We start from the raw sequence: 16,677 nt of genomic DNA, 5'->3' as shown, positions 1-16,677 counted from the left end.
ACGCATGTTACATCAGAGATACAATGTTTCAACATGGTATTGCCTAGTTGAGTGTTGTGAGTGTTTGCTAGTATGTATTTTCGTGCCTCACACCTTTTTAGACTAACATGCTCTGGGTATTGTGTAAAAGTCATAAGATGATGATAATTTATTTTGTCATTTTTATATGAGCCATATTATGAGCCTTATCACTCATCACTGTTCTTGTGAGGGCAAAACAGTGACTGCCACTTTGGTAAGTAATGATTAATCCCTTCTGTTTTGTAAGCTCTTAGTAATAAATTGTGACTCATTCATCACTTCACTTAAGGGGGCACAAACATTTGTATGAATCTGTATTTAATCAGTAATAAAGTATGATTGATTCTTCGCTTTACTTTAAGGGGCACAGACATTATGAATTCATCATGAAGAATCAGTAATCATTGCTTTCCTTATAATAAATTGAAAATTGACACTGCATAGTATTTTCCCTACTCTGACAATCCTTACTCTTTCCTTACTCTGATCAACCAGCACAACAGGAGCTTGTAAAATAGCAGTTGAGTTCCATCAGGTGTACAAGATGATGTAAAGCACAAAAATGTGCATAGAATTAATCTTATGACACTGGAAGAAGGGCGCTACACTGCCCCTATCAATTATTAACTAATTTCCGAATTCAGTAGTAACTGTAGAATGAACCATTCCCTCAGGAGTTCAAATGTGTCATATTTTAACATGAACAATGAAATGAAACTATGGCAACTGTTACAAAGGAGGATTAGTCGCGAAAAGCTGTCAGTGTAAGTGTTTGATTTTCTTAAATAAACTGACACTAGTTAAGTAGAAACTGACAAGATAACACAAGAAATCAAAAACAATAAACTCAAGACCTGACAAATAGATACAGGCAAATATGAGGACTGCTTACACAGCATGGTGAAACAGAAGGACGATGATGAGAAAACGACGACAAGCAATGTTGAGCTACAGAGAGAACACAGTTGACTTAAATAGACCCAACATTCCAAAGCACTGTGTCTGAGAGGGATTTGTGACAACAAATTCACACATTAATTAACACATTGAATTTCTGATCAATTCAGATGTTGAAGAAAGCCTTCATTCATTAGTACGTGTGTTATTAATTTCATCTTGTAGTTGCTAATATGTAACTTGTTCATTTGTTCCTGATTAATGAATTATTGCTTTCTGATTAGTTATTCATTAGTAAATGCCTTAATTACTGGCAGATCGTGTACGCTTAATGTAAAGTGTTACTGCTTTGTATTCAGTTACTAAATTGAGCAGTGTTTATAGCTAGTTAGGGCTATATATATATATATATATATATATATATATATATATATATATATATAGACACACACACACACACATACTGCCTGGCCAAAGAAAAAGGTCACACATTCTAATATTTCGTTGGACCGCCTTTAGCTTTGATTACGGCACGCATTCACTGTGGCATCGTTTCCACAAGCTTCTGCAATGTCACATTTATTTCTGTCCAGAGTTGCATTTCTTTTCTCGAAGTACATCTTGTACTGATGATAGTAGATTTGGACCACTGCGCAAAGTCTTCTCCAGCACATCCCAAAGATTCTCAATGGGGTTCAGGTCTGGACTCGGTGGTGGCCAATCCATGTGTGAAAATGATGTCTCATGCTCCCTGAACCACTCTTTCACACTTTGAGCCCGATGAGTCCTGGCATGGTCAACTTGGAATATGCCCCTGCCATCAGGGAAGAAAAAATCCATTGATGGGATAACCTGGTTGCTCAGTATATTCAGGTAGTCAGCTGACCTCATTCTTTGGGTACATAACGTTGCTGAACCTAGACCTGACCAACTGCAGCAACCCCAGATCATAGCACTGCCCCCACAGGCTTGTACAGTAGGTACTAGGCCTGATGGATGCATCACTTCAGCCGTATCTCTTCTTACCCTGATGCGCCCATCACTCTGGAACAGGGCAAATCTGGACTCATCAGACTACATGACCTTCTTCCATTGCTGCAGAGTCCAATCTTTATGCTCCCTAGCAAATTGAAGCCGTTTTTGCCGGTTAGCCTCACTGATAAGTGGTTTTCTTAAGGCTACACAGCTGTTTAGTCCCAATCCCTTGAGTTCCCTTCTTTTCCACGACCACAGGATGTCTTTTTCGACATTGTTGTTTAACAGATGAGAAGCTACTTCCTGCATCAGTTAGGGTTAAAAAACTTGTTGCCAGCTGAAACATAATCACCCATGCAATAATTATCCAATGGGAGGCTCTTGCCTATTTGCTTAGTTGTAATATCCAGGTGGGGACATTTTTTTGGCCTGACTGTGTGTGTGTGTGTGTGTGTGCGTGTATATATATATATAAAATCACACCTGAGGTCCAGCTTGGCTAACGTCTGTCATGATGGTATTAGTTGAAATGGCGGGCTGTGCGGCGGCAGCTCTTGCTGATGAGAAATGAGTAATGTAAAAGAGGAAGGTACTGCAGGAAAGCGCAAAGAAAAAAAGATCTATCTGTCACAAAAGATCTATCCTAAAAAAATGTTGCAAGAGAAAAAAGGTACCAGGTTCTCCTGTTTGTGTGCAATATCTTAATATGTTTGCAACTCATTTTTGTGATAGTTTTATTTTCTCACCACTATCAAAGCTTCCCATTTGGCCCCCTCTTTCTACAGTGAGACCAAAACCAAAGTCATGAAATCACTAAAAATAAGAGGTAGGATAACTGTAACGTGATGCCTGGACATCCAGTTCCACAGGATCTTGTGTCATCACAACAGCGCATTTTATCACAGAGTAGCAGGTAGCCTCTCATGTGCTCCAAACAAGAGCAGTGAATGAGAGCCTTCCATTTGACTTCGTCGCTTCTATTTGATTCATTCATAAACAATATTGGAAGTAAATTCATTATGGACTATTACAAATAATTTGCTTTAAAATTACCAAGTTGTCACACAGTGAGAAAAAGAAAAAATGAAACCCTGTATAAAAAAAAATGCATCAAGAAGCATCAGTGATCATTTTATAATCTCATCACAGCCCTCTTAATAGATTAGAGTCAAATCAAGAGGTGACTAGAGAGTCCCACCCTCAACACTGAGCACTAAAATGAATTTTTCTCTTGCTTTTAACCTTTGGTTTGCTCTGGCTGTGTTGTCCTCTTTGTGTAGCTGATGGACCTGAAGCTGACAGTAGATGGTCTGGAGAAGGAGAGAGACTTTTACTTCAGCAAACTCCGTGACATTGAGCTCATCTGCCAGCAGCATGAAAGCGAGAATAATCCCATCCTTACCAAGATTGTCGACATTCTCTATGCTACTGAGGTATAATGAGCTCCCAATGATAAATACTCCAACTATATATTAACCTTTTAAACTCTGGAAGTCCATCGCCATTATACCAACAGGATTTGAATAGTTAGTTTTATAGTTAGGGTTGCCAACCTCAAGAACTGGCTTTGAGACTCGTAATTGATAAATTGACGTAATTGATCCAGGCTTCTCGGAGTTGAAAACTCTTTGAAATTTTCATTCTTTTTTTTTCATTTTTTTTTTTTTTATTTATTAAATTTATTATTGGTTAATCTATAGCCCTAATCTATATTATATATATATATATATATATATATATATATATATATATATATATATATATATATATATAAAATCTATTAATCTATATTCGAGCAAGACTGGTATTACCTAGGAATGTGCTGTAATTTAAGTGATTACTGATGAGCTCCATGATCTTTATTTAGTACGAATCTGTCATGTCTAGTTTTTACAAGTCTTCTAAGTAATAATTCTAGAGTAAATTACCTTCTTTAATTTGTCAACCTCAGAGCTCCTAAATAGTAGTAGTAGTCCTGCTTGAGTCAACATCTCATTGAGTCAACAAATGAGGCTGAAGTTGGCTTCCTTTTTACCAGCTCCTTGTTCGAATTTTCCTGTTCCATCTTAATTGGTGCAGCAGTTAATTACATTATACATTAATTAATCCTCAAATTTATGACAGGAACCCCAAAATCCACAATGTTTTTGGTGATGGCCGATTTACAAATGAAAGGAAAAAGGCAATGTGTTTTGTGTTTTGTTGGGCACTATTTGGTAAGTTGAATTTCAGTAGCATTTTAGCTGCATGACATAGACCACTAAAAACAACTGTGTATATTGCAGCATCATTATTGATGTATAAAATTAATCCAATAACAATTTTGTTTGTATGTATTTTGTGTTTTTCATTCCAATAATATTTTAGCAGCATTACATACAACACTAAAAACAATTGTATATGGTGCAACTAGGTATCAACAATCAGACACAACATTTGGATTTTGAATGTAATACAATAACTACTTTATATTAATTTTGTGTTTTGATCTTCAATAGTGTTTCAGCAGTATTGAATACAATACACAAACAAAACAAATGTTGTTGCCAAGTTGCAGCAATGATGCACAACCTCTGGATTTTGAATGCAATATAATAACTACGTAGATATTTTTTTTTCCTTTTTGGGTTTAAATAGCTTTTTAGATGCATTACATATAACACTAACAACAGCTTCATTACATCCAAAAGTAAAAAGTTTGTGCATTATTACTGAAACCTGTCTGCACCAAACAATGGAAAAAATAATGTAAGGTGTAAGTGTAATGTAAGTATTTGGTGAATTCGTAAAACTTGTGTTGCAACTAGATAATTCTGCTAGAAATAAATTAAACAAGACTTTCCTACACTCTCATGTGATAGGAAACTACCCATTTTTAAGCAAACATTCTAGACAAGTAAGCATCTATTGAAACTTATACAAACTTATACAGGTATTATCACTTTTTACAGGTATGGTATGCTCACTGTTGTTAGGATAAGTATTGGCAAGTACATGTTAGTTACCAGTTAATTAAATATCCATTTTCAAAATGACTGTGTATCAAATGTTGTGTGCACATCTCCCCATAGATCAAAGCAAATAACACAATTAATGAGATGTGTACAGACACAGAGGTTATGTAGCTATATTGGAGCTATTTGGTTTTGTCTAATGATATCTGTTGTTCATGGGAACAATAAAATATGTATTTTTTATATGTTTTTTTTTTTTTTTTATGTGTGTGCTCAGACGTAGGTGTGGTTTAGAAATACATGCATTTTATTCTACTTCTAGTTTTCCAGTATTAACACTGAGAGGGGTAAGTTAAATGTCACCCAAAATGTCAGCCACACACAAAAGAAAAGGTTTACATCACTTTCTATGGTCATCGGTCATGGATATGTCAGTCCTTACTGGCTACCATAGGCCATTTAAAACTTATAAACATTGATGTTCCAGGCGATTTAGAGTGATCTGGGGAAATTACAGAGATCCTTTATTCTGTATGAAATGACTGTTCAAATCACAGACCAATTAAATTACCGGACCCCCTCTAATAAATCTATTCCAGCTCAAATGGAGCTTTGATAAGTATGCCTATGATGGGTATGATTGATTAACCTATGATTGGTTAGTGTATGATTGATTGATCTATGATCAGTTAACCTGTGGCTGGTTAAGATATGATTAGTTAGCTTGTGATTGGTTAACATCCATCGAGCAGTACAAAACTACACTCAGCACAAGGTGTGTTGAATCTGAACTCTCCAGGACCAGGATAGAGCACCCCTGAGGTGGGACAACAAGATAGGTGTGTGTAATAGAGTGGACAGTTAGTAAACAGTGATTAAAAACTCCACCAACACTTCTGTGTCTAATCCACTCCTACCAGTGCAACACTGTGCTGAAAATGATCAACCGCCCAAATAACACCTGCTCTGTGGTGGTCCTGTGTGGGTTCTGACCATTGTAGGACAGGGTAAGATGGAATATGATGAAACGATGGATTACATTTAATGTAATAGAATTTTAATAGAACTACCAAGTGCACCTATATGGTAAGACCTGATAAAACAGACAAATAGTGTAGATAGAAGGAGGTATAATTAATGAAGTGGCCCATCAGCGTATAATCATTTAGCCTATGATTGATTAGCCTATGACTGGTTAATCTATATTAAATTAGCCTGCCACTAGTTAATCTATGATTCATTATGATGTATTAACTTTTGATTGATTGGTCTAAATAGTTGATTTTTTTAGGGCAGTCCACAAATTGCTGGTGTGGCTACAAGTTTTCTTTCCAATAAAGCAGAAGCACACGTGATCAACGGTTTGAAGACTGATACCAATTGATTAATCAAGTAGAATCAGGAGTGCTTCAGCTTGTTTGGAATGAAAACCTGCAGCCACACCAGACCTTTGGGGATAAGACTGAAAAACACCCTTCGGTTAGGGTAACTGGTTGCCACCACCACTGCCACTCTCACGTATTCTCGGCTCAGAACATTCCATGGGTGTGTCCCAAAACGTAGTGAGCTCTCTTAGTAGCTGATGTCTACATAGGCAGCTGTCTAAGTAGACAGCGTTCCAACCATTGTCTATCCTTATAAGACAGATGAATTTAGACAGCAATGATGTCGCCACTTGTTTCCGCCCTCTGCATGAGACCAGCATTTACTTACCTGCTTTGGCGGTTTATAAGGTGATTTTCATTGTATTTACTCTGAATGAAGCAGCAAAATGGACAGCAGTTGTTGTCAGATGCTTAAATGTAAGAATTCAAGCACCACTGCTGTACTTAAACGGTGTACATATGTAATTTACATATGTAACCTTTCCTCTGAACACCCTGTTCTTCAGTGGTCAGGACCACCACAGAACAGGTAGTATTTGGGTGGTGGATCATTCTCAGCACTGCAGTGACACTGACATAGTGGTGCCATGCTAGTGTGTGTTAGTGTGTGTTGCGATGGTACAAGTGGATCAATGCTAACACATCACCACATGGTGAGAGCCTGATGCAGTGTTACAGTATCGAGAAGCTCTACCCATCTGTGCAGCTGCAGGCTGTATGTGATCTTCAGGCAAAGGTTTTTGGATGATTCTATAGGCTTTCCTGGATCAGTGCATGATGAAGGGTCCTTTGCACAGTACTCACTACCAGCAGGCAGCATGATCCTTGGTGATGGTTGTCAGTCCCACTCCTGAACGGTCCAGTCTTCAGTTCCTAAAATAAAGGCAAACCTGTTATCTAACCTCCAGAAATGCACAAATAAGGTGAATTGATCTAAAATAGATCAATTCTTAATCTTTCGGTTATGGTTATGGCTAATTTAATGTTAATTATAAGCTCTTTGTTGGAACTTGCCTTATATATATATATATATATATATATAAAATGGGTTTTTTTGGGGGTTTTTTTAGGTTTTGCCATCTTTGCCCCAATTCCAAGGGACAGTCCTGTCAGCTAACAAAATCAAATTAGCGGTTATAACTTTCTTAAAGAATAGATAAAGAAATTAAAAGATCCAACTTTATTCAACCAAAATTTTAACTTGATTAGGAAAGCACTTAACCACTTCTGCTTAGTTTTAAGATATGATTAGCTGTTGTTACATTTTATACTATAACCGAGTATGCATAACTAACTTATTGGTGTCCAGTTGTATCCGCAGAGTGTGGCAGGTTTTCATCAATAATTTTTTTTCCCAATTAAGGAGAATCAGGGGAGCTTGTTTCCAATGAAAACCTGCAGCTACAACCTATGTGGATAAGATTTGAAAAGCCATGATGTAACTGGGGACCCAAACACCCTACTTTTTTATACTTCCTGGCTGGCAAAGCAGACTTTCTCTCCCAGTATACAGCCTCTCTCTATACAAGCCCTTATAAATGCCCCAAGCGCTGATCTGGTCCCTGAAAAAGGGGAAACAACTCGTGTATGCGCACATGGACAACAAAATAGCTAGCCATCTTTACAGAAAAGCATTATATAACTCTTTGTATTCTGCCAAATCTTTCAAGACTCACACAACCGGATCAACGTTAAGATGTTGTCATTAGTAAACATTTGACAAAACCTATCGCTAGTTAAGCTACTTGGTCATTGGCCAGGTAGTTTATTAGCCAACTGGCTATTCAAAACAGTAGCCTAAGGCTTCAAAATCCACTAGCATGCATACTAATGGATTGGCGTGCCAAAAACTGTCAAATGGTCACTGACATACCTAAATTGCAAACTATAAGTAATTTGTTCACCTTCATGAAAAGAAAACAAATAAAATACCACCGAAAATCAGAATAACGTACATTTGAAGATGACTTCGCTGCTTGCCGAGCCACTTTTGCCCGCCATCTACAAACAAAAGTTGTGCTGCGTTGCATTGCAGGATTGCCTCAGCACCTGAGGAAACATCCAATCCAATATTTGGCCAAAATGAGATACCCCAGTAGGCATCTTTTTTGAGGGACCTATAAATTGGGACAGCCTACTTGTCGGGAGCGTGCATATTATGACATAAAACTGAGGGCTCACTAGGTGATGAGACACATTTGCAAGCCAGAGTAAACTAGCTAACAAGGTGATGAGCCACAAAAAGGTTAGGTTTGCTTATTTTTTATTAGTCTGTGAATGATTAGCCTATTGGTTAATCTGTGATTGGATAGCCTGTGACTGATTAAGCTTATGATTGGCAAGCCTGGGACTGGTTAATCTACAAAGTTGTTAGCCTGTGATTGATAGTCTAGTTAGTAGTTTAGGTTAGGAAAACTGGTTCTTACCACCACTGCCACTTTCACATGTCCTCAACCTAGAACACTTTATGCTCTGCAAGCCAAACTAGCTAAACTAGATAGCTAATTGGATGAGCCACAAAAGAGACTGCTTATAGCATTATTGAATCAATACTCCATTTGCTTGGTTGTGGATTTCTGACTGTGAAACATGTTTCATTTCAGGATGGTTTTGCTCCCCCAGAGGATAATGAAATCGATGAACAGGCACCGGACCAGGATGAATACTAAACACACACACAAAAAAAAAAGAAATAATGCATTCATACGTCCTTTGCTCTTTCTCCCATTCCATCTCTCTTATTCAGTATTTTTCTTCTTTTGCCTTCATTTAATCTTTTTACACTCTTGATCCTTTTTTAATTGCATTCTTCATTCTGAATGTTACTTTATTAGTCAATCTATTTTAAACAACTGCTGATTAGCGTGAAAGCCTTTAACATGTGCGTCATGTGAGTGGTGCACTTAGCTAATAGTTTTAGCTAACAAAATTGGTTGTAAATACCATTTTTGGCCTGATGATAGAGCTCACACTTTACCTGTGCTATATCAAAGGTACTCATTTTTTTTAGAGAACACACAAAACACCCATCCTCTGCATTGCTACTGTACATGGCTCATTGGCTAATGTCTGGTGATATTTTTTTAAAACGCTGCTTCACTAGATAGCATGACTACAGGAGTTAATGTTATATTTTATGTCTTGTGTTTGAAATACTTTGGGGTTTTATGGGAATCTGTTTATACTGTACAGAAAGTAAATTTAGGGTCGAAAGCCAGTGATCAGGGAAAGACTTTAGAATCAGCTGAAGTTTTCTGTACTGTGAATTTTTGGATTCTGAAAAAATTCAAGGCTGTAGCTGAAATTCTAAAATTATTTGCCATTTGCAGGATTCACATGGGTTCTAGAGTATTGCGTGTAACTGGGACATGCAAGCACTGACAATACTAATGCATACACCTTCTGCTAAGTGCTTACACTCTCTACACAGGAGGCTGATGTTTTATTTATAAATAAGTATGTTTCGGTGGTTTGGGAAAAATCAAAGCTAATGAGCATTTAGAGGTAAAACGGTTGGAAGAGTATGAGATGTATTTATTTATGAACAACGACCATAAATTGACCTTGTAGTGACACTGTTTAAAATGAGTAAAAATGATGGACACAACGGAAAAACACAGACCAGCTGATGGTTATCTGTGTCTGACATATAAACCAGTTTTTAGCTATTATTCAGTGTTGTATTTTTTTTCCTATTTATACTGCACAGCATTAAATGCCACAAAGAATTATTTTAATTGACAGTACCTGTCTGCTCCTTCAACTACCCACACTCTAATGTGATGTCAAGGCTGCATGGCCATGATGACTGTCTGCGGCACATACATCTATTAGTTTTATTTAAAATAAATGTAATCTGGAAAGGAAACAGTGACCTGTGTTTTCATTTGTCACATCACTCTTGGTTACTGTATCTTTTGAATCCGATGTGAGGATGCAGTTGTTCTCTGCAGTTGTTCAGTTTTTCTGTTCTGTAAAAACTTTTTTAAAATTGTAGACATATAGTACACACACACACAACATACCACAACACATTCAACAGTCCATCATTAGTCAATCAATAAGCCAGAGAGAGATGTTCTGCATCAAGTAGGCATGTCCACACCATTGCAAAAGTTTACCTCCTGTGTACAACTTCATCACAATATGATCTCCATGATCAAAGCTGTAATGCACATGTTATAGAGCAAGGGGTCCCTGAGGGCTTAATATTGATCTTGTCCCTACAAGTAGCCAAAAATATGAGAGAGAGAATTTAATACAGATGTTTCTGCTGATGAACTATATCCATCACTACGCCATGAATACACTTCACATTGACCAATTCAGCACTGGAAAATGACTCAAAAATTTCCAAGGATTTTTACAATAAATGATGCAATTGATACAGTTTAGGTTTTAACACTGTTAAAAATGAAAGTAAAATTATAGAGTAACTGATTATAGTGCTTTTGAGTTCACCCAACTCAAACTTAGTTTAGCCAAAATTCTCCTAATTCTTTTTTAGTTCTCCAACTCCATTAGACCAATGAGATAGAATGTTTTTCCCCACTAGCTGGTTTTCTGTCCATCAGACAGTCCTTCCAGGCGTTTTCTCCTCTCATACTCACATTTATGGACAGCTAATAGCATCACTGGGTTTCAAACTCACAACCTGCTGGTGGGGGTGAACGCTTAGTCTGTATCACTAACAAACTCCTGAAATTACTCAGATTTCTGCTCTTAAATGTTTAGTACACTGTAAAAAATCGTATTTACTTCTAAAAAGAATGTAGTGTTCAACCCTGGTGAGCACACAGCTGTCCATGTCTGGAAGCCCAAGAGGTGAAAATGTCTGGTAGGACTGTGTGATAGAAATGGTGTCAGCTAAGAATCAGCTTAGTGTAAAACAAATTAACTGATCAATTAGAAATGTGAGTTAGAAGAACTTTTGCCTCAACTAAGAAGTTTGATTTGGCTTAACTCTGGTGTCCTCAAGTTGAATTAACTTAAGAAAAAAACAGTCTGGTTTCGACCAGAGGAGGATGGGTTCCCCTTTGTGTCAATCAGAATCAGAATCAAGCTTTATTGGCCAGGTATGCTACACATACAAGGAGTTTTGGTTGGTTTGGGTTACAGGAACTCACATTGTACAGTATCAGGCAAAAGAGAAAAAGACAAATATAAAATATAACAAAAACTCACACAGACACACGCATACAGCCATACCTGTAAATCTTACAATGTGCGAAGTATGAGTCTAAAGTTAAAGTGTTGAGTGCAGCAGCTGTTAACGGGTGTATAGAGGCAGAGAAAGGGATCAATGTGGTGACAGTCAGGTAAGTGGGGTAATAAGGCAAGTAACTAAGATGCTAGAACAAACACTGGTTTGAGGCGGCAGTTCCAGAGAATGGAGTTGAGTTTGATGCTATATACCAGTCAAGTCAAGAGGCTTTTATTGTCATTCCATCTGTGTACAAGTGGAGTGAAATTACGTTCCTCGAGGAACATCACGGTGCAACAAGGAACAAAAGTACAAAGTGCAGACGTGCAGACATTAAGTTAGCATAAAATTAAGCTAGAAACAATAAATACAATAAATTAAACAGACATTCAACACAGTAAACAGACAAGACAATGCAGCACCGGCACAGCACTCATTCTGGACACGAGGTCATGGAATAAGGTGCAGAGATATTAACATGATGTGATCTGTGAGTTTATGCAGTCAGATAACATACATAAATACAGCAGTTATTGAGGTAGAAAAAACCTGAGTAGAACAGTATCAGTATATTTAGAAGTGCAGTTTAGAAGCTGGAACATTGTTATGTGTAATATTTGAACTGTTCAAGAGAGTGATGGCTTGTGGGAAGAAGCTTTACATTTACAGCATTTAGCAGACACTCTTATCCAGAGCGACTTACAAGAAGTGCTTTGTCTATCTAGAGAAAGCATCTTTGCTAGTTACCAATAGGTTAGAGAGAAAGACAGTCCTGAGCTCAGATACTGCCAGAAATAAAAGTCACTGTTGATACCCAGAGAAAGAGGAACTGAGTTGAACACAGAACTCTGTGCAATACAGTACAATACATAAGTGCAGTACAATACATGAAATTCAATACTTAATTCAATGCTCATTTAAGTTAGTTAGTTAGTTAGTTAATTTCTTTATTTGTCTCCCAAAGGAGAATTTTTTCTTGGAATGAGGGCATACTGCACTACAACAAAAGAACAGACAGACATACAAAATTTCATGTGACCAAAACCCATGTCATTACAATACATTAAAGATTTACAGTGCATTACATTTTATACTTCTACACAACCCCACAGCCCATTACAGATTTAAAGTACATTACATTTTATACTTCTACACAACCCCACAACCCCTATACGACCGTAAAACAGTCAGATGTCATTATTATTTAGGATTTTAATTGACATTGGTACAAAAGAATGTTTAAACCTATTATGCCTGCACAAGGGAACCCTATATCTCCTGCCTGAATTCATGAGCTGGTACTCCTGATAGAGCGCATGTGTACTCTCAGATACAATATTCCTAACCTGCCTAATTATAGACTGCTGCCACAGCTCCTGAGGGCCAAGAGGGGCAGAAATGCCCATTATTTTCCCTGCTGTCTTAACTAGGCTATTTAATTGTGTCTTTGATTTAACTGTTAAACTGCCAAACCAACTTGTAAAACCATATCTTAAAATTGATTCAATAGCAGCTCTGTAGAATATTAACATGATGTTTTTACAGACACCAAATAATTTGAGTCTGCGCAGAAAATGAAGGCGCTGATGGATCCTAGAGCACACCTTGGTCACCTGTGTTTTCCAACTCAGATCACAGTCTATATAAACTCCAAGATATTTAAATGAGCTCACTTGCTCAATGGTTTGACCATGAATGGACACAGGGTCAGAGTTTCCAACTGTTCAAGGGTCCACCAGCATTTCCACAGTCTTATTTGTGTTAATCTTGAGTTTATGTACCTCGCACCAGGCCACAAGATTTTCTACAGCTATACGATAAGTGTTTGGGTTAGAGGTTTTTGTTAACAGACTAAGTAAAACTGTGTCATCAGAAAATTTTATCAAGTGCTGGTTTGTGTCCATACTAACACAATCATTAGTATAGAAAGTAAAAAGGAAAGGTGAACTAACACTCCCCTGGGGGGCACCCGTACTACAGACTGTTATATCAGACAGAGCAGAGTTAAATTTAACTTGTTGTGGCCTATTTGACAGAAAAGAGTAATACCACTTATTTAAGAATGGATTTACATTCGCATGGACTAACTTACTGAGAAGCAAATGTGGCTGTATTAAATTAAAGGCTGAACTAAAATCAATAAACAGTAGTCGAACATATGCAGTTGGACACTCAATATGCTTAAGAATAAAATGAATTAATGTTGCTATGGCATCACTTGTGCTTCGTTTTTTTGTATAAGCAAACTGGAATTTATCAATTAGCGGTTCTACCTGTATTCGAAGCTTTTCAAGTATCAATCTTTCAAATGATTTAAAAACATTTGAAGTGTCACCGGTCTATAATCATTATTCTCCTGAGGGCTGATTGTTTTAGGAACCGGAATAATTACAGATTTTTTCCAGAGTATTGGCACAGTGTGGGTATCTATAGAAAGCTGGAATAATCTGTGATAGACAGGTGAGAGCTCTTCAGCAAAGGTTTTCAACACAAATGCAGTCATACAATCTGGGCCTGTGGCTTTGTTGGTCTGTATAGTTTTAAAAATTTTAGTGACCATTTAAGTGCTGTGCAAAGAGATGTGTCTTCAGTCTGCGTTTGAAGACAGCGAGAGACTCCGCTGTACGGACAGCCAGTGGAAGTGAGTTCCACCACTTGGGTGCCAGTACAGAGAACATTCTCGACGCCTGTCTTCCACACGCCTTGAAGGGTGGCAAGTCAAGCCGAGCTGTACTCAAAGCTCGTAGTGCTCATGGTACAGTCCGAGATTTCACCATTGCCATCAAGTAGGTAGGGGCTGGTCCATTTTTGGCTTTGTAGGCAAGCATAAGGGTTTTAAATCTGATGCGTGCAGCTACAGGAAGCCAGTGAAGGGAGTGCAGCAGTTCAGTTGATGCAGGAAGTATCTCCTCTGCTGGGCTCTCTTAATGATGAAGCTGATGTTGCTGTCTCACTTCAAGTCCTTGGTGATTGTTGTGCCCAGGAACTTGTAGGACTCCACTGCGATCACAGTTCTGTCTAGGATATTGAGTGCTGGCAGGGCTGGAGGGCTCTTCCTGAAGTCCACTGTCATCTCCACTGTTTTCGCTGTGGTCAGCACCAGGTTATTGTGGCTGCTCCAAAGGACCACCTGATCAACCACCTGTCTGTAGGCAAACTCATCACCACCACCGATGACTGTAGTGTCATCTGCAATCTTCAAGATTTTGACTGAGGGATCAGTGGAGGTACAGTTGTTCGTGTACAGTAATAAGAGCAATGGTGAGAGGACACAACCCTGTGGAGCGCCTGTACTGATCTGGGTGTTTGAGGTGAACTTTCCCAACCACACCTGCTGCTCTCTGCAAGTGAGGAAGTTAGCAGAGAGCAGGTGGGGCTTGGCACGCTGAGTTGGAATAGTTTGTTGTGTAGCTGTCCTGGGATGATCACATTAAAGGCTGAGCTGAAGTCCAATAACAAAATTCTTGCATATGTTCCTGGGTGTTCAAGCTGTTGAAAAATAAGCTGGAGTCCCCTGTTCACTGCATCGTCCAACAACCTATTTGCCCGATACGCAAACTGCAGGGGGTCTAGCAGAAGATCTGATGATATCTCACACTTTTCCCCTTTTCCTCCATCCACTTTATTCCTTTCCCACTTAAAACATTTGAGTGAGTTTATGTACCAAATGCAGCCATCATCTACTTTTACAGGACCATTTTCCAACTTCTCTTTATCCCTTAGAACATTGATTTGCAACCTGGTCCTGGAGAACTATATGGTCCTGGAGAATTACATTCAGCAGTTGTTTTTCATTCTTGTCTTTTTTTATTGAAGAAATAATTGATTAAAAGTATGGCCTAATTTGTTATTATTTTATTAAGCAGGCCAGAAAAAGCTGACAGCTCAGACAAGAAGCAACTCAAATGTATGAAGTCAAGTAAATAGCTGCACGTTTAGTGATAAAAGTTTAAGTAAATCTTACAAAACCATTATCCATATTTAAAGGCAATGAAAGGGTTAACAATAAAGCGAATAGTTCAAGTATGTCAACAAAAAGCATGTTTCTGGTCATACTTTCTCTTAGTGGGCACTTTTAAATATCTTTTTAACATTCAGTCTCATTTTATTAATTATGAGATTTTGCAGAAATACATTTGTTGCCTAAAAGCAACGTTACGCAATAGTGTAATGGATTTCACAGGCCTTGTCTCACCACTTCAGGTGGACACAAACGATAACATTACAATATCAGTAATATAACCTTTTTCCCTGTCTTGATGAAATCTTTCAAAAAATCTCTGACCACGAGGGTTGGGAGACAGGAGCAGGCTGTGACATGGGGGATCAAGCTCCTCAGACCCCAATACCCTCCACACACCCCACACTGTCATCGTCCTGGTCTGAATGCTTGGGGAGCACACAGCAGCAGCAAAGCTCCTTCATCCCACACACACACTGGGGGAACACACACTGACCAGGAAACCTATGGAGGTAATTATGTTGCAAAGGTTGAGAAATTGTAGGACCTGATCTGAGCACTTGTAGAATAAAACCTGGACTTGAATTTTTAAGTTTGAGCACTTGTAGAATTAAAATTTAAACTTGCGTGTTAAAATATTCACACACAGAAAATATACTAAGGTGAATATACTCAAATTAATTTTTAACTCTACAACCACAAACTCGAGCTTGCAACCTCCTAAAGGTTACAGCACAACTTCAGATCTGCCCACCTTGACTTTTGCAACACTTCTCTCAGTAGATTTGTTGCAAAACTGATTTGTGCACAGAATAGTAGGAAAACAACCATTCCAAATAAATGTTTGTTTTATCCATACTGTTTCGCTAACATTGCGAGCGTGACAAACAGTATTACATGTTTAGCTAACTAAGTTAGCTTTGGATGCTAAGCTCAGCTCCACACATGGGTGGCTTTCCAGCTAGCAAAGACTGCTAGATAACTGTAGCTCTATGGTCACCATCTCAGTTCCTAGCGATCAGCCTTCCCACAGAGTTTAGTACCAACCCACAGGTGGTAAGATAAATTTTGCAGTCGTGTTGATAAGTAGGATCAGGTGTGTGAGATTAGGTTTAGAACAGAACTCTGCACAAAGCTGGATCTACAGGGAAATGGTGGGTGACCACTGCTGTAGCTCAACAGCTATAGTAGAAAGCTAGCTAAATACATTTACACACATTGAAAATGCAGTGAGAAATCTTATTAGCTGTATTACAAGGCGTGGCAGCAGCCCACACTCCG

The 16,677-nt window shown here is 38.2% G+C and overlaps 1 protein-coding gene across 1 annotated transcript in view; it reads left to right on the top strand.

The window, feature by feature from the left end:
* Positions 1-10,100, top strand: part of mapre3b (microtubule-associated protein, RP/EB family, member 3b) — a 29,194-nt gene extending 19,094 nt beyond the window's left edge. Inside the window, exons 6-7 of the mRNA XM_017710713.2 lie at positions 3,174-3,326; positions 8,836-10,100. Coding sequence (XP_017566202.1) covers positions 3,174-3,326; positions 8,836-8,901 — 219 coding nt within the window. The 3' untranslated portion in view covers positions 8,902-10,100. The remainder of the gene's footprint in view (positions 1-3,173; positions 3,327-8,835) is intronic.
* Positions 10,101-16,677: the final 6,577 nt, after the last annotated feature.

The sequence above is a fragment of the Pygocentrus nattereri genome, chromosome 1 (genome assembly GCF_015220715.1).
Source record: "Pygocentrus nattereri isolate fPygNat1 chromosome 1, fPygNat1.pri, whole genome shotgun sequence".
Lineage (NCBI taxonomy): Eukaryota > Metazoa > Chordata > Actinopteri > Characiformes > Serrasalmidae > Pygocentrus > Pygocentrus nattereri.
This window is presented reverse-complemented; position numbering and strand designations above follow the sequence as displayed.